Below are 25,760 nucleotides of genomic sequence, written 5' to 3'. Positions count from 1 at the left end.
TCTGCCCCATGGCATATCCTTGGTAGGGCAGCCCTCCTAGAGGAAGCCTGGCTGGAAGAATGAAGGAGCCCTGGGTGGCGGGCAGGCTGGAGGAGCTGAGGGAGTCCTCAAAACAGATGAATGGCCACAGGCTGTAGAAAGAAGGGTTTTGCTAAGGGGCGGTGATGCAGCCATCCGAAGAGGGAGAGGACCGGGGTCCTTCCCGTTCTGCCACTTCTTGGTGGTGGTAAATATTTGTTGAACGAATGCATCCTCTGCTTTTCTCTTGAGATTCAAGGCATACCCCAGACATCCAGACAAGTGCAGGAGGAGAAGGAAGCCCCAGCAGCGTTTCTGGGGCTCTTTAGTTCCACATCTGTGGTGTGACTGAGATCTGAACCGTAAACAGTGATGAATCGCCAAGCCACCGGGCACTGTGAACGTTATCTCTAAAGAAAATCAGAGCACACTATAGACATTCTAGTCCCCTCTCCCTGCGAGGTGGTACGGTCAAGTGTAATTATCCCAGGGAGGCAGAGTTTGGCAGTAAGATCTAAGCTCCCACCTCTCCAGACTCCTGTCTGGCTTGCCCTAGGCCACATTCCTTCATCCCACTCCTGCTTCCTCCAAAAGTCCCCAGAGAAACTTAGATTTATTTTCTCATCTCCTGCCTTCAGGGTCTTCTACCTGTCTCCTGCCTCTCTTAATGTCTGAGGTTTTTCAGGCCTATGGAGAAACTCCTTATTAACTTTGTCTTTTCTAGAATCTTGCTGCCCACCGTGGCTAGAGAGCCCATAGACAGCTATGGCTGGGCCTCAGGGAGCTGTTTAAGACCAGCTCAGGGCAGGCCCGCGTTCTATATGCTCTAATGAAGTAGCAGTCAGGAAGGATGTGACAGACCCTGTGACACATAAGCTCTGGGATGGACAGGATAGAGCACTCCTCTCTGCACAGCCTGGGGTGAGGGTCAGCCAGGGCAGAGCTGACTGTGAGACCTCGGGTCTGCATGTCCACCGCACTTCCTGGAAGCTGATGCCTGCCAAGGTGAGGAGAAGGGGCAGTTTCCTGTGGTTAGCCAGGGAAGAAAGTTCTCAAGCAAGACCCTGGTGGTGCTGGCCTGCGAGGGGCTGCAGTTGGGGTGGGGGTGAGGAATTTGAGCCGGGGCTGTGCCGTGGGGGCTGTCCTCATGATGCCTGGCCAAGGTTATGGGGTCCAGCCCAGAAGAGTTGCCCAAACTGGGGCTGACAGAACCATAACCCTAAACAGACCCAACTCAGGCACACAAGCATTGATCTAGAAGCTTTATGCCTTTCATCCTTACAGAGGTGGGTGATATTCCCATTCTACAGATAAGGACACAGATCGGAGAGATTAAATGGTCAGTAGCTAACACGTGGTGATGCCAGAATGTGAGCCCATGATTTCCTGGGCGCTTTCTTCTGGGAGGCTTGACTGGAAAGGGGATTTGAGCTGGGGTGAACAGATGGGAGCTCTCCCAAGACCTGCCTGGAAAGAACTACAACCAGTGGCCTGTAGTGCCTAGGGGAATGACTGGAGAGAGTTCTCCAAAGATTTCATTTGTTCGTTTAAGAGCGAGAGACAGAGCACAGACGGGGAGAGAGGCAGAGGGAAAGGAAGAAGCAGATTCCCTGCGGAGCTGGGAGCTCACATGGGGCTTGATCCTAGGACCTGGAGATCGTGACCCGAGCAGGCGCTTAACCATCTGAGCCCCCCAGGCGCCCCGAGGGAGTTCCATTTTAGCAGCCCTGGTGTGTCTCTGCTGACAGAAATTGAAGAACGGGGTACTTGGACTGTTTACACACACACATTTCCCGTTGCCTCTGACTTGTTAAATCTGTTTTGTACCTGAGGCCACATGTTTCTTGGTAGTCCACCAGAAATGGGAGAAAGCTTGCACTTCTAGAATGTCAGGACTTGAAGAGTGGAGGCAGAATATAATTATCACTTCCATCTGCATCCTTATATAATGATTTATAAAATGATTTCAAAGCATTTCTTCATTACCATGACTTCCCCTGATTCTTATAATCCTGGGGTTATATATGGAGATGATACTCAGCTGGACAAGTGGTTTTTTTGGTTTTGGTTTTGTTTTTTTGTTTGTTTTTTTAATGCCTGTTATATGTAGGCCCACAGTTATATGCTAGGTCCCACAGTGATACAGAAATGATGAGTTAAATAACATGGTTAACCTCTGCACAACCAGAGTTGATATTTTGAGTGAAGGAGATGGACATGTACGTGTCTTTTTTTAGACTCTGTACAAGATCTTAATAAATATGGCCCAGATTTGGCCTGTGGTCCAAACTAGTTCATAACCCCTCAAGGGTAGGGTACAGTGAGAGATGAAGCTTAGCACGCGGCCTGGTTTGAGGGGTCTTTGAATGCTATGCTAAAGAGCCTGACCTTGGTCCTTATGGGCACCCCATCTCTGCGTTTGGATGTGGGAGCACGATGAGCTTGTGAAGTCTGAAGTGCCATATGGGCATGCTAAAGAAGCTGTTGAGAATGTAAGTCTAAAACTCAGAGTATGGGGCACCTGGGTGGCTTGGTCAGTTAAGAATCTGCCTTCAGCTCAGGTCATGATCCCAGGGTTCTGGGACTGAGTCCCACATCGGGCTCCTTGCTCAGCGGGGAGCCTGCTTCTTTCTCAGCCTGCTGCTCCGCCTGCTTATGTGTACGCTCTGTCTCTGACAAATAAATAAATAAAATCTTAAAAAAAAAAAAGAAAGAAAAGAAAAAGAAAATCCAGAGTAGAAAGATAGTGCTGGATTTGGAAGGGGATGGGGCAAAGAAGCAAAAAAGGCCACGGAAAGAAACTTCAGGACGCATTATAAGCTAAGTCAAGAAAGTAGATTGCAGTGACTTAGGCGTCAAAGTGGTGGTCAGTAGGAGCAAACAGGAGGTCCTCAGTGAAGAAGAGGGTGAAGGTAGGATTGCTATTCTCTAACTGTTCAAGAACCTCGGCCTTAGAAAAAGTGGCGTGCTGCCTAGTGACAGCCTAGACTAAAATTTGGCTCCTAAACCTACTCCTGTCCTTCAACTCCTCCTCCATTTGTTTATTTGTTCATTTATTTATTTAAGTAATGCCTACACCCAACTTGGGGCTCAAACTCATGACCCTGAGATCAAGAGTTGCCTGCTCTTCGGACTGAGCCATCCAGGCGCCCCGATCCCCTGCTCTTCTGATGTTATTGAAACTGAGGGCTGGGCCTGGGGCCGGCAGGCTGGGAACTCAGAGTCACATGGGCCTTTCAGCAAGGGTGTCCTTAGAGCCAATGTGCATTTCTCCCTGGCCAGAAAAAAGAGTGTAGAGTGGTCAAGTGGTGTGGAAGAGAAGCTGACGGCTGGGGTGCCCTTCCCCTGGGAGGGCCTGCTCAGACCACATCTGAAAGATCCTATTTAAATGTCTACCCACAGCGGCCCTACCCCCAAGGGGGACTGGAATGAAAATGGGGTGGGGATGGGAGAGCAGTTTTAATTGGGACTCCTGATCAGCTCACCCCAGGCTATCTCAGTCTGCTTCCTTCCCGAGCGCTGGCTGGAGTTCTGTGAATCTCGTTAGAGATGGTTTGATATGCCTTCCCAGGAGACTGGTATTGGCAGGGATCCCCAGTTCCTCGGTACAGATGGTTTAATCCAACTCATCCAGTCAAGATGGCACTGTAAATTTATATCTAAACACATAGCAGTCATACACAAAAAGATAAAATTCTAAAAACATAGTCATACACTCCCCCTCCTTCCCCACACATGAAATGACAAACATCCCTGTAATGAGAAATGTAGCAGGAACACAAAGAGGAGAGCGGGGCTGAAGCTGCTGGTCTCTGAGTCTGGAAGCGGGAAGAAGCCACTGGAAATCTGGGGTAAAGAGCTATAAAGTTCTCCACACGAAGCATGGAATTAGAGTCTGTACACTGTTCAAATCCAGGGGCTGGGGAAGCGGGCTGAAGAAAGTTGCTTCCCACCCTGCCTTGGGGCTACCACTTATTGTAAAGATGCTTATTTAGGGAGAAAGAACCTCCCATCCCGGACCTAAGCTGAGTCACTGGGGTAAGATTTGATTCTAGCCTGGGAAAGCCAAAGGACCTCGGAGACAAAGGTGAAAACCTCTAGGAGGGGAGGCAAATTAAAATATAAGAGAGAAGGTGAATTTGTACACTAAATTTTAGAAGCACGCAAGGAAAACTAACGAGAAAAAAGAACCAATAAAAATCAAAGAAAAATTTACCCCAGAAGAAATGAAAACAACAGAGTAATTAGAAAATGTCTTTAATATAAATAGGTTAAGGACCCTCAGAGAGATGGAAAAAAAGGAAATCCATTAAAGAAAAGAAAGCAAAGTTATGAGAGGCACCTGGCTTCCTCAGTCAGCAGAATGTGTGACTCTTGATCTTGGGGTCAGGAGTTTAAGTCCCACATTGGGTGTGGAGCCTACTTAAGAAAGAAAAAGTGAATTTGCGAAAGGGAAAGAAAGAGGAAAATGTCAGTACGAAAAGTACTAAAAATTCAAGCACTGAAAAATAGTGTGAAACGATAGCTAGCCTGGACACACAGAATCCATGAATTGGAAGCTGGCATTAAGGATGCCCCCCAGAAGGCAGCATAGACGAGGAGGACTGATTAATAGGCTTTAGCTTGCATCGAATAGGATTTCCAGATATGAGTCTAGAAAATGGCAAAGAATTAATATTTGAAGAGAGAAGGGCTGAGAATTACAGAACTGAAGGGATAGCATGAATACCAAATAATAAATAGGTATCTGGGCGTAATATAGTGAAGCAGGAGGCAAGAAAAAAGAGAAAATATTAAAGGCAACCAGGAAAAACAAGAACTCAGAGGAGTGACAATTAGACTGATGTACATCTCATCAATGCTAGATGCCAGAAGATGATAAAGGGGTATCTTGGGGAAGCTAGAACTCTCCACCCAGTATCATTCAAGAATGAGATGAAATAAAGGTATTTCTGGACATACCAAAGCAGTTTTATCACCTTCAGACCTTCACTAAACGATCTGTTAAAAGTATGCTTCATTAAGAAGAAAAGTAAACCCAGGGAAAAGAGCAGGTTGTTAGCACCATCATGAGCACAGAAATTGACACATAATGTTGATAAATTTAAATAACTATTGGACAGTACATCAGGGTGTTTTCTGCTGTAAGTAACAGAATGACTTACAGTGACTTAAACTCTGAAAACAAACAAAAGATAAACCTTAATTCGTTTATAATGAGAACTATGGAGGTAGGGAATTCCAGGGTTGGGGCAATGGTCCAGTAATGATAAGAAGGACCCTGGGTCATTCTGTCTTCCTGCTCTGCTATCCTCAGGGTGTGAGATCTCTCTTCTCATGGTTTTGAGATGACTATTGCAGCTCTAGGCATCATATCATTTCCCCATAACATCCCAAGCAGAAAGGCAAGTAAATGTTAGCCAGTAGGAAGCTTTTGAATGTGTCACTTTTTTGAGAAGAAGACTCTTTCCAGGAAAACCTCTGAAGATGTCTCCTTATGCCTCATTGGCCCGAGCTGGTCCATCCTTAGACCAATTCCAGATAAAAGGGAGCAGGTTTACTGTGGTTGGCTTGGACCAGACTTGCCTCCTCTCCTGGGACTGGCTTCTTTGTTGCCTGAGCAAAATCATGATTCTGTTGGCAAGAAAAAAAAGGGGGGGGGGAGTAGCTACTGATAGGCAATCAACAGTGCCTGCCACAGATGGCCAAACACAAAAATTCAGGGTCTGATTTGTTTTTTAATTAAAGAAAAAAAAAGGAAAACAAATTGTTGACCACACTGTCAGGGAAGAATACAATTAGAATAAAGTAGGGAATTTCATTGTTAAATCACATCCAGTTGCTGCCTTGTTCAAGGGAATAGCACTGCTGAAAACTTGCACACTTCTTTAAAAAAATGAATATATCCTAATAATGTAAGATAACCACTAAAAAAAGAGAAGTGTCATTTCCAAGCCAGGAGGGAAAAGAATGGTGGAATCAGGGATAGCATAGCTTGTCAGTCCACCAGAAGTCAGGGAAAGCAAAAAGAACTAAAGAAATAATAGAGAAAACACAAAGTAAGTTAATAACAGAAGATGCATTAATATAGTGGAATACATTCATGTGTTAAAAAAAAAAAAAACCTATAGTTACCTGAATGGCTTAGTCAGTTAAGGGTCTGCCTTTGGCCCAGGTTGTGATCCCAGAGTCCTGGAATCAAGCCCTGCATCAGGGACCCTGCTTAGGGGGAAGCCTGCTTCCTCCTGCTTGTGTGCTTGCTTGCTCTCTCTCTCTCTCTCTCTCTCTGTCAAATAAATAAGTAAAATCTTTTTTTTAAAGATTTTACTTACTTATTGGACAGAGAAGTCACAAGTAGGCAGAGAGAGAGGGGGAAGCAGGCTCCCCACTGAGCAGAGAGGCCGATGTGGTGGGTCTCGATCCCAGGACCTTGAGATCATGACCTGAGCCGAAGGCAGAGGCTTAACCCACTGAGCTATCCAGGCGCCCTAAATAAGCAAAATCTTTAAAAAACAAAACAAAACAAAAACAAAAACCTACCATATTGTGTAAAAAGCAAATAAGTGGTCTGCAGCATGGAGAGACCCGTCAGTGAGACTTAGGGACTTAACTAGGAAAGGCTCTGGCCATTGTCACCAGCAGGTTCTGTTTTTAAATGACTTCTGTCCTTTGCCTCATCTTTTCTTTCTCTCCCCCCTACTGTTTCTGCCTAGCCTTATCTGCCTTGCTTGTCAGAGAGCATTGTTTTTCTAGACTTTGCTTCCTGTATGGATGAGTATAGTGAATTCCTGGACTTTTCCCCCACAAGAACATATGACACTGGGGTCCCTTGAGTGTGGAGCAGAGCTCAGCCACAGTGGAGCAGGTAGTTGATCGGAAGGAGCCCCACATCCCAGTGCTCCCCCTCCCCCAGCCTCTCCCAACTCCCAGAGCCTGGCATTCCTTTCCTGAGAGCCTACCTCTTAGGTGCGACATCGATCCTCTCATAGTGAAGACTGATGGGTTATTTTTCTAGGACCTAATTGGAAGTTAGCCAGAGTGATAACCATGGGCTTGAGGAAATGTGTTCGCTCTCGTTCTCTGGTTTCCTGACTGCTAACCCTGAGCAGGAGCCGCAGAAGTCCCAGAGCTGAGGGCTCAGAGTGGAGGTGAAGTCAAGGAAGGGAGACCCTGGAGAGGCAAAGGCTGCCCGAGGGTGTGTAACTGGGGCGCCAGGAGGGCCTGAGTCACTGGGAGAACTGTGATGGGTGCGTGCCAGGGGCTGGCGCCAGGATGTTGCAATGAGGTGACGTGACTTAGCCGAACATGCAGAGGTGAGGCACCCAGCTCTCGGGCACATCAGGGGCATGCCTCGCTGGGGTTGAGATGCGTGAGAAGGCGGGACTGTCAGGCCTCTTCCTCAAGCTAATGACTGGCCCCCCAGTGCACCTTCTGCCAGGGTAGGCGGTTGTCATACCCAGGAGGCAGGCAGTTTGCTGGGTTGCTAGGTTGGCAGGGATCTGGGGGCATAGAGAACCCTTCAGTTGTCGTACCCCAGTTAATGGAAAGAATGTCTGCGGTAGCCAGTGGGTGCTTCTGATAGGAGCACTGGCCTTGGAGCCATCAGACCTGGAGTGGCATTAAAGCTCTGTCCCTTACCGCCTGGCTGACCTCGTTCGGTTCGTCTTGGGATTTCTGTGCATACTAAGTGAGAGGCTATGCCCCCAAATGCTCAGAAGCTCCTATAACATCATGCAGTATGAGTAATCTGTGGTTCGATGCCTTCACATGGAGGCTCTGGGACGCATCCTCAGGCTGTGTGTCAGTGGGTGGAAAGAGGGTACTTAGTCAGCATCTTGCTGTTTTTCTTTTTTTTTTTTTTCCATTCTCCCCACCCCTTCCAGATTCAAGCCTCCCCTTCCCCCCATCCTCTGAGCCTTATTTTGACATTTCTTTTCTCTGCCTGCCAAGAAGATTGTGTTCAGCTGCGCTGGGCTGAGGCTGTGCTATCCTGTGCTTCATTAGGTTAATTCGATGGTTTTTCTCCTGGGAGCTGACCGAAGGAAGGCTTGAAAACCACCTTACCCTCCAAAAGCCAGTCTCCCTCACCCCATTCTCCTTTTGGGGCAGCCTCTGGTACTCGATGCCATATGCCTTCTCTTCCTCTCCTCTCCTCTTTGAGCTGAAAGCCCCCTTTAGCTTCCATCCCTTGCTCAAGCGTGCATCCCTTGATTGGCAGAAGGCTCTCGGGGAGAGAGACCATCCATTATTCAAGGCCCTTGCTGCCCCTGACCTTTTGGATTATGGTCGCCAGCTCCTCTGTTAGCCTCAGCATCTCAAGCTCAGCCAGCCATTCAGGGGACACGTATTGCTGAATGGTCTCACCAAATGTGCTAAATTTGTGACCACAAACCAGTCAGAAGACCCAGCATTGCTCTGCTACCTACCAAATTTCCCTTGTGACTTCCTTTGTCTCTTGAGGACTGTTTCACATCTGATCTCTGTCAGTCTCCAACCCCAACAATAAAGAGACCCTCATTTTCTTGCTGTGCAGCCACTCCCTGTGTCTGTGCCCCACACTCTGCTTTGCCTCCTGTTTCTCAGGTAGACCCTCCCCGGGTAGGCACCGGCTCCCATCCCTCCTTACTACTCCAGGCTTTTGTTTTTTTGTTTTTTAAAGATTCTGTTTATTTATTTGAGAGAGCGAGAACACAGAGGGAGAGAGGGCGAAGCAGACTCCCCGCTGAGCTGACAGCCCCGAGCGGGGCTCCGTCCCAGGACCCCAGGATCATGACCTGAGCCAAGGGCAGACACTTAAACGACGGCCACCCAGGTGCCCCAAGGATTTTGCTTCTTTTTTTTTTTTTAATTTTTTTTTTAAGATTTTATTTATTTATTTGAGAGCGACACAGTGAGAGAGAACATGATCGAGGAGAAGGTTAGAGAGAAGCAGACTCCCCATGGAGCTGGGAGCCCGATGCGGGACTCGATCCCGGGACTCCAGGATCACGCCCTGAGCCGAAGGCAGTCGTCCAACCAACCGAGCCACCCAGGCGTCCCAAGGATTTTGCTTCTTGACTATCTTCTCTTTTTCCTGCAGCATTCACTTTTCCCTCGACTAGCATATAAGCAATCTCCCACCTTAACTCCCCCATTCCACTCTATCCCATTCCTTTTTCTTTGGTAACACCTTCACTGAGTTATCATTCACATAACATACAGTTCACACATTCCAAGTGTACGGTTCAGTGGGTTTTAGTCCATTCACATGGTTATGCAACCATCACCACAACCAATTTGAGAATATTTCATCACCTAGAAGGTAATGCCCAACCCATGAGCAGGCTACTCCCCGTCTCCCCGCAACTCCCCGCTCTAGGCAACCACTGTCTGCTTTATGGATTTAACTAGTCTGGAAATCTTACATCGTATATATACTCTTTAAAGAATGGAAATTTGAACTGTTGTTTCCACCTGCTAGATTAAGGAGTAATGCATTACCCTGTACTTCTGAAGCCTCCATAGGCCCCTCCCTGATCGTATCTACTTTCCTGTCCCTCCAGAGGAATTTCCTGAATTTACACCATTTCTTCGATTTTCTGCATTGTTTTATCTTCTGTGCATAGAGACATATACTTAGCTCTGCATACTTTCTTTTAGTGAACTCCTACTACTGACATTCATCCATGACTTACTCTTCTTGCTCAACATAATAGTTTTTTGGGCACATTCATCCCTACTGATGTCTGAAACTAGAGTTCATTCATTTTTTCCTGTTGGCAGTTTTCAGCTCTCACCCGGTGGTGTCTTCAACACCCTCGTGTGTCTCTTGGTGCAGGTGTCCCTATGTACCCGGTGGTGGAAATACTAGAGTTGATTGCACACCTATCAGAAAGGCCTCAAATTTTAAATATAGAAATTGTCAAGGATATGGAAGAAATGGAACTCCTGTACATTACTGGTGGAAATGTAAAATGCTCCAACCACTTGGGAAAACTATTTGCTTATTTCTAGTAAAGTTTAGTGAACACCTACCCGGTAATTCCACTCCCAGGTATTGACCCAAGAGAAATAGAGTAAGTGTCCACAAAAAGACTTACACAGGAAGTTCAGGGCAGTTTTACACATCACAACTCCAAACTGAAAGTAACTCAAACATCCAAATGTGGAGAAGAACGGACTACAGACACGTAAGGTATGGACGAGTCTCCATAACATTGCACTGAGCAAAAGAAGCCACATACACTAGAGTACATAGTATGTGTTTACATGAATTTCAAGAGCAAGTAAATATAACATATGGTGAGAGAACTCAGAAAAGCAGGGGACTGCTGGGTATTGACTGGAAAGGAGCACAAGGGATTTAACTCTCTGAGGTGATCAAAATGCTGTGTTTCCAAATGGGTGGTTACACCAATGTACACATAGTTAAAAATTCATCAAACTTTACATTGAATGAATGAATTAATGTATGAATTAAACTCCAGTGGAAAAAAAGACAGATTGTCCCAAGTGGGGGTGAGATTTGTGGGGGGAAATGAGACCCTATACTTAACCTGTTGTCAGGGTTTACCTTAAGCTTTAAATCTGCTTAAAATTACAAGCAGGCTGAACTCAGTGGATTTGTTCATGATTCAAAATATTCAGCCTTTCAGTGAGAAACCATTCATTCCCACCCAAACCTGAGGAAGATGAATCTCTGAAGATGTCCACACAAATGAAGTCATAAAATAAATTAGCCCAGGACAGATGGGGGAACTTAGAGTCTCACAGTCGGTTCCCACACCATGTTTTCTGTGGGAAAGATGGTTTTTAATTTTTCTTTTTAAAAAACATAAAACACCAGTGGCATATATTATGTCTGTATTAACTCTTGCCAAATTATCTTGAACTGTTGTTTCTACCAGCTACATTAAGGAGTAATGCAGTATCGACTGCATTTATTGTCCCACTCTACATTTATTGTCCCAAAAGAGGTGTGTGAGTGTTTTTATTTTTTAATTTTTTAAAAGATTTTATTTATTTATTTATTTGACAGACAGAGATCACAAGTAGGCAGAGAGGCAGGCAGAGAGAGAGGAGGAAGCAGGCTCCCCACTGAGCAGAGAGCCAGATGCGGGGCTCGATCCCAGGACCCCGAGATCATGACCTGAGCCGAAGGCAGAGGATTAACCCACTGAACCACCCAGGTGCCCCTGTGTAAGTGTTTTTAATACGGTACATCCTCTCCCAACTCTTTTTTTTTTTTAAAGATTTTATTCATTTATTTGACAGAGAGAGATTACAAGTAGGCAGAGAGGCAGGCAGAGAGAGAGAGGAGGAAGCAGGCTCCCTGCCGAGCAGAGAGCGCGATGTGGGACTCGATCCCAGGACCCTGAGATCATGACCTGAGCCGAAGGCAGCGGCTTAACCCACTGAGCCACCCAGGCGCCCTCCTCTCCCAACTCTTGGTACTATTAGTTTTCTTTTCTTTCTTTTTTTTTTTAAGATTTTATTTATTTATTTGACAGAGAAATCACAAGTAGGCAGAGAGGCAGGCTGAGAGAGAGGTGGAAGCAGGCTCCCTACCGAGCAGAGAGCCTAATGTGGGCCTCGATTTTAGGACCCTGAGATCATGACCTGAGCTGAAGGCAGAGGCTTAACCCACTGAGCCACCCAGGCGCCCAAGTACTATAAGTTTCTTTAAAATTTTCCCATAAAAATCCTAGAAGAAAGCTCAGGTAGTAATGTCTATGACATTGGCCATAGCAACATTTTTCTAGATGTATCTCCTGAGGCAAGGGAAATAAAAGTAAAAATAAACTATTGGGACTACATCAAAATAAAAAACTGCACAACAAAGGACACAGTCAACAAAACGAAAAGGCAGGGGTGCCTGGGTGGCTTAGTGGATTAAAGCCTCTGCCTTTAGCTCAGGTCATGATCTCAGGGTCCTGGGACTGAGCCCTGCTTTGGGTTCTCTGCTCAGCAGGGAGCCTGCTTCCCTACCCACCCCTGCCTCTGCCTGCATCTCTGACTGCTTGTGATCTGTCAGATAAATAAATAAAATCTTAAAAAGAAAACAACAACCAAAAGGCAACCTGCAGAATAGGAGAAGATATTTGCAAATAGCAAATAACAATAAAGGGTTAGTGTCCAAAATATATAAAAAACTTATACAAATCAAAACCCAATAAACAAATAATCCACTTAAAAAATGGGCAGAAGACCTGAACAGTCATTTCTCCAAAGAAGACATCCAGATGGCCAACAGACCAATGAAAAGATGATAGACATCAGTCATCATCAAGGAAATTCAAATCAAAACTACAACAAGCTATCCGTTTACACCTGTCAGAATGGCTACAACCAAAACCACAAGAAACAACAAGTGTTGGGGAGGATGTAGAGAAAAAGGAACCCTCATGTGCTATTGGTGGGAATGCAAACTTGTGCAACCACTGTGGTAAACAGTATGAAGGTTCCTCAAAAAATTAAAATTACAACTACGCTGTGATCCAGCAATCTCACTGCGAGGTATTTTCCCAAAGAATATAAAAACACTAATTCAAAGGGATACAAGCACTCTTATGTTTATTGCAGCATTATTGACAATAGCCAAATTATGGAAGCAGCCCAAGTGTCCATCGATAAGTGAGTGGTTTAAAAAAGATGTGGTGTATATGTACAATGGAATATTATTCACCCATAGAAAAAAATGAAATCTTGCCATTTGCAATGACATCGATGCAGCTGGAGAGGATAATGCTGAGTGAAATAAGTCAGAGAAGACAAATACCACAGGAGCTCACTCATATGTGGGCTTTAAAAAACAAAATAGATGAGCAAAGAAAAAAAAGAGAGAGGCAAACCAAAAAAACAGACTGAGCTCTAGAGAACAAACAGATGGCTACCAGAGGGGAGGTGGGGAGGGGGGAAATAGGTGATGGGGATTAAGGAGTGGACTTGTTCTGATGAGCATGGGGTGATGTGCAGAACTGTTGAATCAGTATTTTGTACACCTGAAACTAATATAACACTTTATGTTAACCATACTAGAATTAAAAACTCCTCTGAGAGCCCATTTTAAAATGTAAATCAGGTCACAATCACACAGCCCTCTTCAAAACCCTGCCTTCAGATTCATAATAAATCCTAATCCTTTCAAAGCCCTCTGTGGCTGGCCCACAGCCTTCTGTGCCCTCCTCTCTGCCACCCTCGCCTGCTTCGTGAACCTTCTCTGTTGTAACAGGTCAGGCTTGTTACCTCCTCATTCTCTTTGCACTCTTCCACTCTTTTGTTTTCTCTCATGGCTCGCTGTAATTTCCCTTTGTATTTGCACCTAGACCAGAAGCTCTGTGTGAACAGGATTCGAGTGTCCTGTCCCACACTGTCCCTCTGGCCCAGCGTTGGCCCATTAAGAATCAGTGGAATGGGGGCGCCTGGGTGGCTCAGTGGGTTAAGCCGCTGCCTTCGGCTCAGGTCATGATCTCAGGGTCCTGGGATTGAGCCCCACATCGGGTTCTCTGCTCAGCCGGGAGCCTGCTTCCTTCTCTCTCTCTCTGCCTGCTTGTGATCTCTCTCTGCCAAATAAATAAATAAAATCTAAAAGAAAGAATCAGTGGAATGAAGAAGTCCCCAGCAGCCAGGTGGCCCAAGAAGACGGGCCTGCTTCTCCTTGTGGGCAGCAGAGTATGTGTCCTCCCTCCAGCTTTTTTATACGGGTGTGTGCATTCACCGGCTTAACGTGAATGATCAGGGCAGCTACGAGGGGAGAAATCAGAATGAGGCCATGTGCAACTGGAGGGCACAGGATTCCACTGGAGGAAACAAGATGTGCGAAAGCACTCCACACGGGGCAGCACTGGGTGACTTCTGGGATTTGGGGTTCATGTCTAGGAGCCTCTGATGTTTCTTAGTCTCAGCAATGATTCCTCCCTGTGTCTCTGCCCTCAGCACATGTTGAGCTGCTCAAGCTTCCGGGAACAGCTTGGCCACGGGGTTCACAAAGCAAGGGCTTTTGCTGGTTACTCCACTTCTTTGCTCTTCCCAAACACACTGACAAAACTAGGGCTTTCCCTCTCCCCCACAAAGCAGCTGGTTACCTCAGATGCCCCCTTCATTGAGTTAGAATCCCAAGGAGTTACTGACTTCCCTGGTGGGGGAGAGATTTCCTTTGGAGCTTCCTGTGCCAGCGTCTGCCCAGCCCCCACCTTCAGTGGTCTCAGTGGGCTGGGCCCACCAGAAACCAGGTCTCCATGGAGAAGCTCTTCAGAAAGTCACTGCTTTCTTTCGCCACTTGCCTTGCGGTTGGCTCTCCCCACAGGTCACAGGACCTGGAAAACCAAGTTCTTTTCCTTAGATGTTGGGTGTAGAAAGGGACAAAGGGAGAATGGGAAGAGACAGTGACCTGGCTTCCTATTGACAGACTATCAGCCAAAGGCCATGCATGGAGTCTGGCCTCCCAAATGGGTGCAGTAAAACATCTACAGTAAAGCACCTTGGAGCCGATGCTGCGGGAGCCCCTGGGAATTAGAGCCAGGAACCCTGGGTGAGGCAAATGAGGAAAGCTTCACTCTTGACCCTGGGAACCAGCTCCTGGGTCTCCTTGTCGCTCATCTCAGAGCCCTTTGGTAGTTGAAAGAACTCACAGGCCTCTTTCTGCGCCTTGGCCAGTCATAGGCTTTGGACCCAGGTAGACCTGGACACAGATCTCACCTCTGCTCCCAAGACTGTGACCTTAGGCAAGTTGCTTTACTTCTGCAAGAGTTGTTTCGCCACCCAGAATAATGTTCTCCTTACTGGAACATGCTAGTTCCGTTCCCCGATGGCTTTGTGGTTTGGCTTGGCTCCAGAAATTTGAGCTGCCACGAGTGGAAGGGGCAGCTGAGGTTCTTTTTTTTTTTTTTTTTTTTTTTTAAGATTTTGTTTATTTGACAGAGATCACAAGTAGAGAGGCAGGCAGAGAGAGAGGAGGAAGCAGGCTCCCCGCTGAGCAGAGAGCCCAATGTGGGGCTCGATCCAGGACCCTGAGATCACGACCTGAGCCGAAGGCAGCGGCTTAACCCACTGAGCCACCCAGGCGCCCTGAGGTTCTTGAACACAGAATCTGAGACTCCTTCTCTGAAGCTGCCGGCAGCCGCCAGAGGACCCAGGAACAGAGAACCTAGGAAGGGCTGGCTGGAACTGGGCCTTTCAGCAAGGAGCTGTGAGGCTCTGGGGCCAGATCAGAACTGGGGCTAGCTGGATTTGGAGAAAAGCTGGTGGGGACAGGCGGGCAGCCAGATTTAAGTGATCCCCGTGGCGTGGAGCCATGGCCTCCACCCTCAGCCTTGTCCCTGACTCTGGCTCAGACTCCCTTACCCATGGCATGGATTCAGACTCCTTTTCTCAGGGCCCATCCCCACACTGCCAGCCCTTTCTCCCTGCTCTTGCCCACCAGGACAGCACAAGGCCTCAGACTGTCCATGCCCCCAGGGACCCTGGCATCCATTTCATCCATAAGGTACAGAAGAAGGCAGCTGTCCAGTTGGTCGTTTGGTGGGGACGCTGAGCCCAGCACCTCCCCATCCTGACCCAGTCGGGTTCTCTCCCTGATACCAGGGTCAGAAGGATTGTTAATGTTTCACTGAGCTAGCCCAGAAATACCTCATCTATAGCCCACACCCAGGAGAGGAGGGGGCAGGTCCAGGACAGAGGCCTACCCCTCCTTCACCACCCAGTCTCTTGCTCAGAGGAGTTTGTCGCAGGCACTCAGAGGGTAGAGAGCCCCAGGGTGGGGAGTCCTATCTGCAGTTTCCTGTAATCTTCCTCTGGGCCGATTTCTCTTCAGTTTCACCTGAAATTAACCTCACATAGCTGGACTAGGAACATTCTAAACCCGGTTCTTCCAGGGAGTCGCCATGGACTCCAGGGAAATCACTTTATGTCCTTGTTTACCTTCTGGCTAATAAGTGAGAGAGGGAGCTAATCTCTTCATCTGCAGCCAGCAGAGAGCTGTCTGTGGGTCAGTGGAGGGGAGAGTCCTTTCTTTTGTCCACCCTTTGGTTAAGTGGGCGTCTCCTCTACTGCTAGCTGTGTCCCCTCTGGGACTTGGGGTCAGGGCTGGGGGGAGAGCCCGTGTGTGTGTGTGCCATTTATCTGCATGCTACTTTTCCTCTCTGCAATTTCAGGGTCATGCTGCGGCAGCCTGGCGCCTGACGAGTGAGGGGGAACCTGCCGGGGGATTACTGCTAGCACGAGCTAACAGCGGGACAGCAGCCCTCAGGGGACTGGGGATGGGCAGAACAGCCTGCCTGCAAGGCTGGGCTGGCAGCACCAAGGAGGGCTGGGCCCTGGCAGGGAGCTCAGCACACGTTCAGCTGACCCAGACGGCATCGGAAGCAGGTTCCTGCTGAGCAGCAGCTGTTCCCAGGCTCTGGAGGACCTCCCAGCAGGAACAGGAGCTCTGCGAACCACCCTCTAATTACATTTGGAGCTGTGACCATCAGAGGGGCCCAGCACCTCGAATGGGAAGTAGAAAGGCAGAACCTAGTGCAAGGAGGATCTTGGTCTCTACGGCAGAGTTTTCCGACAGCCACAGCACTTCTTGGGTTTCTTCTCGCAGGACTGGGGCCTTGTTCCCTCCTCTGGTGGAGGGATTGGGCCAGGAGGGCCAGCTGCGCTGGGGAGGACTCTCGGATGGAATCCAGGCCGTTTGAAGCCCATGTGCTCTCTGCTGTGATTGGGGTTTTAGGGTTTCCCCACTGCAGGGGACGAGGGGCCGCCTCCGTGTCTGCTCATGAACCACAAGGACCCCGAATGCTCCAGACTGGACCATTTCGAGCCACCAAAGAGGGGGCCCCCCAGAGCTGGCAGCGAGCAACCCCAAGGGACTAGAGGGCTGGGATGGACTGACCTCCCCCTCTTCAGGGCAGCAGGAGAGTCAGAGCCTCTGTGGCCCAGCTAGTGACAGAGAGACCTGATGAAGCCATAAGCCGGCACCCGACTGGCTCAGGGACAGGGGAGCCACTCCTGCCCACTGTGCTTTCTCCTTACATTGAGGGAGGGTGTGGTAAGGGACCCCTGCCTCTGTCCCCTCCTCTGCACGTGTCCCTATGCCCTTTGCACGTGGTGCCAGAAGAGGCAGGCTCCGCTGTGGCTGGCCCGTCAGTGGGCTGGGAAAGGAGTGGCCACGGTGACACCCGCCCGCCCCCCAGGCTGGTGGTCTAGCCCCCCGAGGCGCCAAACCATGAAGTGCTCGCTGCGGGTGTGGTTCCTCTCCGTGGCCTTCCTGCTGGTGTTCATCATGTCGCTGCTCTTCACCTACTCCCATCACAGCATGGCCACCTTGCCCTACCTGGACTCGGGGGGCCTGGGCGGGACCCACCGGGTGAAGCTGGTGCCCGGCTATGCTGGCCTGCAGCGCCTCAGCAAGGAGGGGCTCACCGGCAAGAGCTGTGCCTGCCGCCGCTGCATGGGTGACACTGGCGCCTCTGACTGGTTTGATAGTCACTTCAACAGCAACATTTCCCCCGTGTGGACCCGAGAGAACATGGATCTGCCTCCAGATGTCCAGAGGTGGTGGATGGTGAGAGCTGTGGCCCCTCCTGCCTACCCTTGGCTGCCCCATCACCAGGGTTCTGTACCCCTGTTTGGGAGTCACTCTTCCAGCCCTGCCCCCACCCCCCAGCCCTGGGATTTGGGCTGTCTGTCCTCTGGCCTCCAGAGCCCTGACAAAGTATTAGGTCCGCTTGACCAGAGCCATCTACTGGGGTCAGAGATTCTGAAAGGCAGAGCAAACTAGGACCTGGAGGGAGGCAGAACCGTTTTCTAGTGCCTGTAGGGGAGGTGAGGAATCCCTAGTAGGCCTGGGAGGGCACACAGAAACAGACCCCAAGGAGGAAGATGGTGAGAAGTCAAGGCTGTGGCAGGGAGAGGGTCTGCTTTTGATAAAGGACACAGCCTATCTCAGCTGCAGCCCCTCTTGCAGAGGTGTGACCCCCGCCCCGCCACTGCTGCATCTTCTGACCCTTTAAGAGAACCCAGAAGTCCACAGTTTCTTGATAACTATCCCAATTTATGAATGTTGGCTCACAATAATTTTAAATACTGTGAGGGCCACTCTTCTGTTGTTGTTGTTGTTGTTTTTTACAATTGCTGGAAGAGACTTTCTTCTGGGTGGGGGATAAGAAAACATTGTCATTTCCTTTGGGTGATAAGGAAGATGAAGGGGAGGGGATGAAGGGACAGTTGTGCCCATGCCTCCCTGCACTTCTGGATCCTGTCACCTTTCTATTGCTTTTATTTATTTTTTTTAAAAGATTTTATTTATTTATTTGACAGAGAGAAATCACAAGTAGTCGGAGAGGCAGGCAGAGAGAGAGAGAGGGAAGCAGGCTCCCTGCTGAGCAGAGAGCCCGATGCGGGACTCGATCCCAGGACCCTGAGACCACGACCCGAGCCGAAGGTAGCGGCTTAACCCACTGAGCCACCCAGGCGCCCCTCTATTGCTTTTAATTCCCTTTCATCCCTGTCATCTCTGGAGCATCACTCCCCAGGCTCCAGCAGGGCCATCTGGTTGCCACATGTCAGGTGGAACAGTGTCAGTACTTCTCCCAGGGGCCCACAGGCTGCCTGCATTCCCCAGTGGGGGACTTGGGAGGCAGCTCATGGCTCCTGGTTTCCCCACCTGGCAGGTGGGGTGAATGAGGACTCCCCATTTTTCTCACATTCAGGGAGGCAGTAAGAATGGGCTCATGCAATCACGCTTATCAGAACAACATACAGATCCCACTTCCTGACCCAGTCCAAGTCCCTAAGAATGGGGAGGTCTACAGAGCCAGGGTCACCAGGAACTCCACAGGCCCATCCTGTGACAGCCTGGAGCCCTTGAAGGGTTCTGCCTGTTAATCATAGTCACAGCCTTCATTTTGTGGGGAAAATCAATGTTTAGATAGTGCACAGGGTTTGCCCAAGGTCATAGGTCTCTGTGGTGGCCATCGAGAGCCAAAACAGGATGCTAGGCAGAGGTAGACCCATGGATGGGGTACGGCTCCTACCACAGAGCATTTTCTTTTAAGAGAGGGAGGAGAAAGGGGCAGGAGAGAGAGAAACTTAAGCAGGCTCTGTGCCCAGTGCAGAGCCCAATGTTGGGCTCAGTCTCATAACCCTGAGATCATGACCTGAGCCCAAACCAAGAGCCGGATGCTTAACTGACTAAGCCCTCCATGAGTTCCCTATAGAGCGTATTCCTTGGTTTCTACCTTACTGATTTGTGGCCTGTGGGCCAAGTCCAGTAGTTCATTAAAAAAAAAAAATTGTACGGGCGGCTGGGTGGCTCATTGGGTTAAAGCCTCTGCCTTCAGCTCAGGTCATGATCCCAGGGTGCTGGGATCAAGCCCCTCGTCGGGCTCTCTGCTCCGCGGGAAGCCTGCTTCCTCCTCTCTCTCTGCCTGCCTCTCTGCCTACTTGTGATCTGGTCTGTCAAATAAATAAGTAAAATCTTTTTTAAAAAATTATAAAGATTTTATTTATTTATTTAGAGAGTACATGAGAGCAGGGGGAGGGGAAGAGGGAGAAAAAGAAAGATAATCTGGGGTAGACTCTGCGTGTAGTGCAGAATCTGACATAGGGCTCGATCCTAGGACCCTGGGATCATGACCTGAGCTGAAATCAAATCGGCCGCTCAACCAACTCAGTCACCCAGACTCTCCTTTTTTGCTCAATATTTTAAAAATATTTGCATTCATTGCCAACGTTTAGGAATTAGGATATTTCACATGAAATGTATATTTTCAGCTTCTCAAAAAACTGGAAAATTTGGTCTTTTGGGGCTCACAATACCACATGGCAACAGTTGGCTGATGTCACTCGTTTTTGCTGGGGCCTCCTGTTTGCCATAGGCCCCATCTGATGCTTCCCTCTGAGCTTTGCTTGCCTGGTGCGTAGGCATCTGAGGGCTGCCGCAGCTTCGTGTCATGGTCTTTCACGGTCACTGGTGGTGGGAAGCTCAGGGAACCAGTTTCATTCCAGCCATCCTGACTTGGAAGGAATTTTTGTACGTCACTGCCTTCCCTTCTCCTCCTCCCCAGGGCTCGGGAAGGGGGGAGGGTACCTGCCTTTATCTGGTGGATATTGTCTCATATGCAGCTTTTGTAACCTTGAGCCCTCCGGCTAAGTCCCAGGGGCGCCCTCTGTAGGCTGGTTCGGAATGAGCCCCCAAACTTAACAGGGTTTTTCACGTTAACGGCACCTCGGAATGACTCCCGGTGACTTGTAGCTTCCTTGAGAGGACAGCAAAGTAGGGGCATCTGCAGGCATGACAAGCCCAGGAAGTTTCTCTGCTTTGCAGTACCCCTTGACACCCCCCCCCCCAAAAAAAACCCCTCCAGTGCATTAGATCGCTCCTGATGAGCAGGGTACCAGTCTGAGAAGGGGACACTGCTAGTGTGGAGAAGGGGAACATGCTCAGTGCTGAGACGATTTCGCTCCCTGACTGAGACTGGAAAGTGAGGGCAGGCAGGTGGGCAGGAATCCCTCCCTGCTCGCATAATCCCCTCACCTTCCTTCTCCCCTTGTGTTGACAGATGCTGCAGCCCCAGTTCAAGTCACACAACACCAATGAGGTGCTGGAGAAGCTGTTCCAGATAGTACCAGGCGAGAACCCATACCGTTTCCGGGACCCCCACCAGTGCCGGCGCTGCGCCGTCGTGGGGAACTCGGGTAACCTGCGGGGCTCTGGCTATGGTCCAGATGTGGATGGGCACAACTTCATCATGAGGTGAGCCCCGGGGCGCCCAAGGGTGGGCCCGGAACAGGCCTCCAGAAGGAGGGACTGGCTTCCTTAGCCTTGTCTGCAGTGGAGGAGTTGCCCGCTGCTGTGAGTCTCTGATGCCAGGTCTCTCTCTTGTTCCTTGGGTAGACGGGGAGGCAGAGCCCCCATCGTATACTTTGCTCGAGGCCAGCACTTAGTTTCTAGCTCTGAACTCCTCCTGAAAGAGCTGAGAGTAGAGTCCTGGCTGTTTTCTGGTGAAAACTCCCACCAGAGTTCTAGCCTGATCCCCTCAGTGCTGGCCCAAAAGTGATAGCCTGCACTAGAGTCTTGATTAATAGCCACAGATGATTCTTTCTGGCAGACTCACGGAAGACAGAGGTCCTGGGCAGGAAGAGGAACTGCTCAGTGCTTGCTCTGGGCTGCTGTCCCTCACCTTTATTTCATAAGGTTCAGATTATTTAACGGAGATCTGTGCCCAGCCTTGAGGAAAGGAGAGGGGTTGGGAGGGCGTTCATTTCAAAGACACAGAGCTATGAGTCTGGAGGTGAACAGGGACTAGACAGTGGACTTGTTTTTTGTTTTGCTTTGTTTTAAAGATTTTCAAATTTATTTCACACACAGAGAGAGATCACAAGTAGGCAGAGAGGCAAGCAGAGAGAGAGGAGGAAGCAGGCTCCCTGCTGAGCAGAGAGCCCGATGCGGGACTCGATCCCAGGACCCTGAGATCATGACCTGAGCCTGAGCCGAAGGCAGAGGCTTCAACCCACTGAGCCACCCAGGCGCCCCTGTTTTGTTTTAAATAGGCTCCCCGCCTAGTGTGGAGCCCAATACGGGGCTTGAACTCATGACCCTGAGGTTAAGACGAGCTGAGATCAAGAGTCGAACACTTAACTGACTGAACCACCCAGGTGCCCCTAGATGGTAGACTTGTAACTTGAACATGGGCTGCTCATTCTGCTCCTGAACTTGTGTTTTCTGACTTCCTCCCTGACTTGGGGACAGGAAGTGCCACAGTGGGGGGTCTTTCCATCCCACTCCTTGGTGGAAGAAGCGCCTTAAGAGTGAAGATGCTGAAAATGCCCAGTTTTCACAAAGCATCTCTTAGGATGAGCTGTTGCAGAAAGACCAGGTTCCCCAGGAGGCAGAAGGAAGGGCTTTGTCTTAGAAACTGTTGCTGTTACCATAGCAACACCAAGGCAGCAGTATGTCTCTGAGGCTTTCACCGTTCCTTGGGAAACCTTTCTCATTCCTTGCGAAACCTTTCTCGTGTTGAGAATGGTGGGGGGTGAGGGAGAGGAGAGATACTAGGCCTCATCCAGGAGCCCAGAGGCACCTGAGATTCTCTCCATCCTCCCGCTCCTGGCACTCCCCATGTGAGGGAGGCAAGCTGGTTGCTGGAGAGGGAGTTCTTTCCGGTTGGGAATGAGATGTCCACACTCCCCTGCAGCCTTGGGACCCTTGGAAAGCCCAGGGAAATGCTGTTAAGTCCCTGAAATGCCTGCTGCCCCGCCCTCCTGCCTGTACCAAGTGGGTGCTTTCACTGTGCATGTCGGTGATGGCTGGGAGGCTCCAGGGTCCATGGAAGCTGCCAGAAAGGCTCGGCTCCTTTGACACCTGGCTGGTACCCACTCGATCAGGCCAGGCTGCTGAGAGGAATTTACAGAGGTTCCCTTACCTGGACCAGGTTCAGAGATGTGCGTTTTGGAGTGGACCCCAAAATTGCTTTGTGGAAGGGCTGACCCTGCGTGAATTGGCTTTTTGCTATGTGGTAGTGGAGTTGACTCTTTGCTTATAGGCATGTCTTGGTTTTGGAACCCATGGGGAAGTCTCTCTGCTCCACGGAAGCAGGACCAACATAAGACCCCACTGAGCTGGATTACATTGAGATGATGGCTCTACCCATACTTCCTATGCCGCTCCCCAGCTGCTTCTTCCCCTTCTGTGTCTTCTGAGCCCTGCTGGTGACTCCAAATGGAGTTGAGCTGGTCCTGCTCAGCCAACCAGCAGATAGATCCACAACTCCTAAAACAAGCACTGGCCAGATTGTAGGCTCACCAGAAATACATGAATGAATGAAAGAGACAAGGCAAGTGGATACCAGACCGTAGGGACGAGTCCACATCTGCCTTTCCTGTGCTGCTATCCTCAGGTGCTTCTTTGGCAGGTGGAGGGAACCAGGAACAGACAGACTCCTAGAATGCTGTTCCCCTGAGTCATGGAGATGTAGTTCATCCTCCATCCTGCTCGGGCGCCTTTCCAGGGCTTGGCTTCTCCAGAATGAATCAGAGCCTCGACACAAAATCCTGTCTTCAAAAGCATGCCCTGCGCCTACCCTCTACCTTGGAGGCTCTGAAACATCTTTTTGGACCTGTTTCTCCATTCATTCCCAGACTTCTGGAAGTTGGTGCCTGCCCAGCAAATGGAAGGGACTAAGGGAGCTGGCGGCAGTGATGCTGCCTGACAGGTCTAAGACGGGACTTTGTCAAAACTGTGGCTGCAGATGCAGTGGGAAAGGTGGGGGGGGGCGGTGGGTATCTTCAGAGGCCAGCCTGGGCACTTGCAGCCCTTTGATCTGTGGGACCAACTGGCCTCTGCACTTCACGTGAGGTGAGGTTTGTTTCTTCGGTACTCACCAGAGTGAACTTTGACCCCAGCTCCTGCCCAGTCCAGGCCCAGCCAACTTGAGTGTCACCCACCCAAGTCTTTCACCTCCTGCTACCCCCTTACATACCCCAGGCAGCTGAGAAACACCATCCCTGTTAAGGCTTTCTCTCCAAACTGCTCTGTTCCTCACAGACCCCAGGGCTAATGTGGCAGAAGACAGAGCCAGACTGTAGCTATGGTGACCACAGGACATACTAGTGCTGTGTGCAGAGCTATACGAGCCCCAACCAATGGTTACTAATACATGGGAAAAGATACTTCTAGGCTCTTCTAACAGACAATATCTCTGAACTCTAAAGACCAGCGATCAGAGGGGCACCAAAACAGGTGGCAGTGCGGCAGTTAACCTAAAGAAATAGAAGCCACAGCACAGTCCTGCAGGGAAGATTCTAGGCTTCTGCTTTAACCAGACTAGAACAGAAATGGCCAAGAACAAAGACTCACCCTCTAGTTCCTAAGCAGGCCACTCTTAGGCTTTATGGCTTCCCAGCCCCAGAGAGTCTCCAGTCCCTGAAGGGAAGGGAAGCAGAGAGGAGGTACAGCAATGTGAGCAGCGGTGGGCGGGGGGGCATTCTGGACATGCTCGCACTGCATCGTGCCATCAGTGGGAGAAGGGCAGGAGGAAGGCATTGTGGGAGCCCCAGTGTCACAGGAGATCTTTATCCAGCCCAGCTAGTGGTGCTGGCCACTGTAAGGACATGTTTTATGGATCGGCATAAAAAGCAGGGAAAGCACCTGGAGACTTGATTGCCTCTCTCCCAGGTCCCTTTGTTGCCATTGGAAGGCAAGGCTATGGCCATCTCCCTGAGTAGTCATGATTCTGCACGGTGGTCCACGCGAGACAGGAATGTTCTCATAAACGGTCACAGCAGAAAAGACCGACGCTCTTGCGTTCAAAACTGTATCACCTGTTTTGAAGATGCTCTGCAAAAGAGGGAGCTTTGATTTTATTGATCCTGTGTTTTGCACTGTTTGGAAGAAAGTAGAAGCCTTCTTGGCTTGTTATACCCAGGAGGGTGGCAAGCCTGCTCTGGGCTTCTGAGTCCTTCCATAGCAGCACAGGAGAGACAGAGCCACACTGCACATCACCAGGGGACAGCCGAGGTGGGTGCTGTCAGAACTCCGCGCATCCCACTTGGCCTTGGAACAAAAAGACAGATAAGAAGGTGAAGTACAAGGACAGAAGGCATGGGCCTGGCGCTGTAGAGGCTGTCATCCAGCCCCGGGGCTGAGGGAACACTGCAGCTTCTTACCGTTCTTCTACTGTCTTCTAGGAAAGAGGACAGAACAGCCAGGGAAGACTGAAGCTGTAGAAGGCTGTTCTTTCCTTAAAAAAAAAAAAAAAGGCATAAGAGTAATATGTGCTTATTAATGGGGGGTAAAAAAACCCAGAAATGTATACCCTGAAAGATGAATTATCCCTCCTCATCCCATTTCCCAAGAGTAACCTTTGTTACCAGTTTTAGTACTCTTCCAGATTTTGTTACATTTGTATACAAAAAATTCCTACCACACTATTTGGTTTTAAGTTTTCCTTTTGTGTGTTGTTAATTCCCTCCCTCCTGCTACACAGAGCAGTATTCAGAAGATACACATTAAAAGGAAAGAAAGGGGATGGACACCTCACACCACGTGGTTTTTTTTGCTGGACTTATTTCCTACCAGCACACGGAGATCCGCTCCACTCATTCTCATGGCTCCGTGGTATTCCGTATATGAGTGTGCCACAATGTACTGACTGGTCTTTATTGTTAAATTAATTCTCCTTTTCCCAACTCTAAAAATTAATACAGTGAATATCTTCGTACACATGTCTTTGCAGACTTGGGCCACCATTTCTGTAGGATATGTAGAGATGGAACTGCTGGGTCACAGGGTACACCCGTTTACATTTTCGATGGCTAGTACCAAATCATCTTCTAAAAATCTTGCACCGGTTTCCATGGCGGCTTCTTCTCATGTTACCCTCTTGTCCCTGCAGGATGAATCAGGCGCCAACCGTGGGCTTTGAGCAGGATGTTGGCAGCCGAACCACCCACCATTTCATGTACCCCGAGAGTGCCAAGAACCTGCCCGCCAATGTCAGCTTTGTGTTGGTGCCCTTCAAAGCCCTGGACCTCCTGTGGATTGCCAGCGCTTTGTCCACGGGGCAGATCCGATTGTAAGTCACTCTGCGGACTGGGAGTGGAATAGGGGAGACAGGGGCATTTCGAGAGGACTCTTCCCAGGGATTGGCTTTGAGAATTCTTTTAACTGAATATTTTGACCAAGAGGGGCTGGGGAAGAGGGAAGTCATCCCTGTTCAGTATCACTTCCTGCATAGGCACAGCGGGCATACTGGTAGTAGAAAGGCGAGGAAAGGTTT

The 25,760-nt window shown here is 49.4% G+C and overlaps 1 protein-coding gene across 2 annotated transcripts in view; it reads left to right on the top strand.

The window, feature by feature from the left end:
- ST3GAL2 (ST3 beta-galactoside alpha-2,3-sialyltransferase 2) overlaps nt 1–25,760 on the top strand; it is a 48,862-nt gene that overhangs the window by 16,433 nt on the left and 6,669 nt on the right. For both annotated transcript variants that reach the window (XM_044255752.1, XM_044255751.1), the window contains 3 exons: nt 16,149–17,545; nt 20,544–20,737; nt 25,377–25,556. In XM_044255752.1, coding sequence (XP_044111687.1) covers nt 17,207–17,545; nt 20,544–20,737; nt 25,377–25,556 — 713 coding nt within the window. In that variant the 5' untranslated portion in view covers nt 16,149–17,206. The remainder of the gene's footprint in view (nt 1–16,148; nt 17,546–20,543; nt 20,738–25,376; nt 25,557–25,760) is intronic.

Source organism: Neovison vison, chromosome 7 (assembly GCF_020171115.1).
Source record: "Neovison vison isolate M4711 chromosome 7, ASM_NN_V1, whole genome shotgun sequence".
NCBI classification, from domain to species: Eukaryota; Metazoa; Chordata; class Mammalia; order Carnivora; family Mustelidae; genus Neogale; species Neogale vison.
This window is presented reverse-complemented; position numbering and strand designations above follow the sequence as displayed.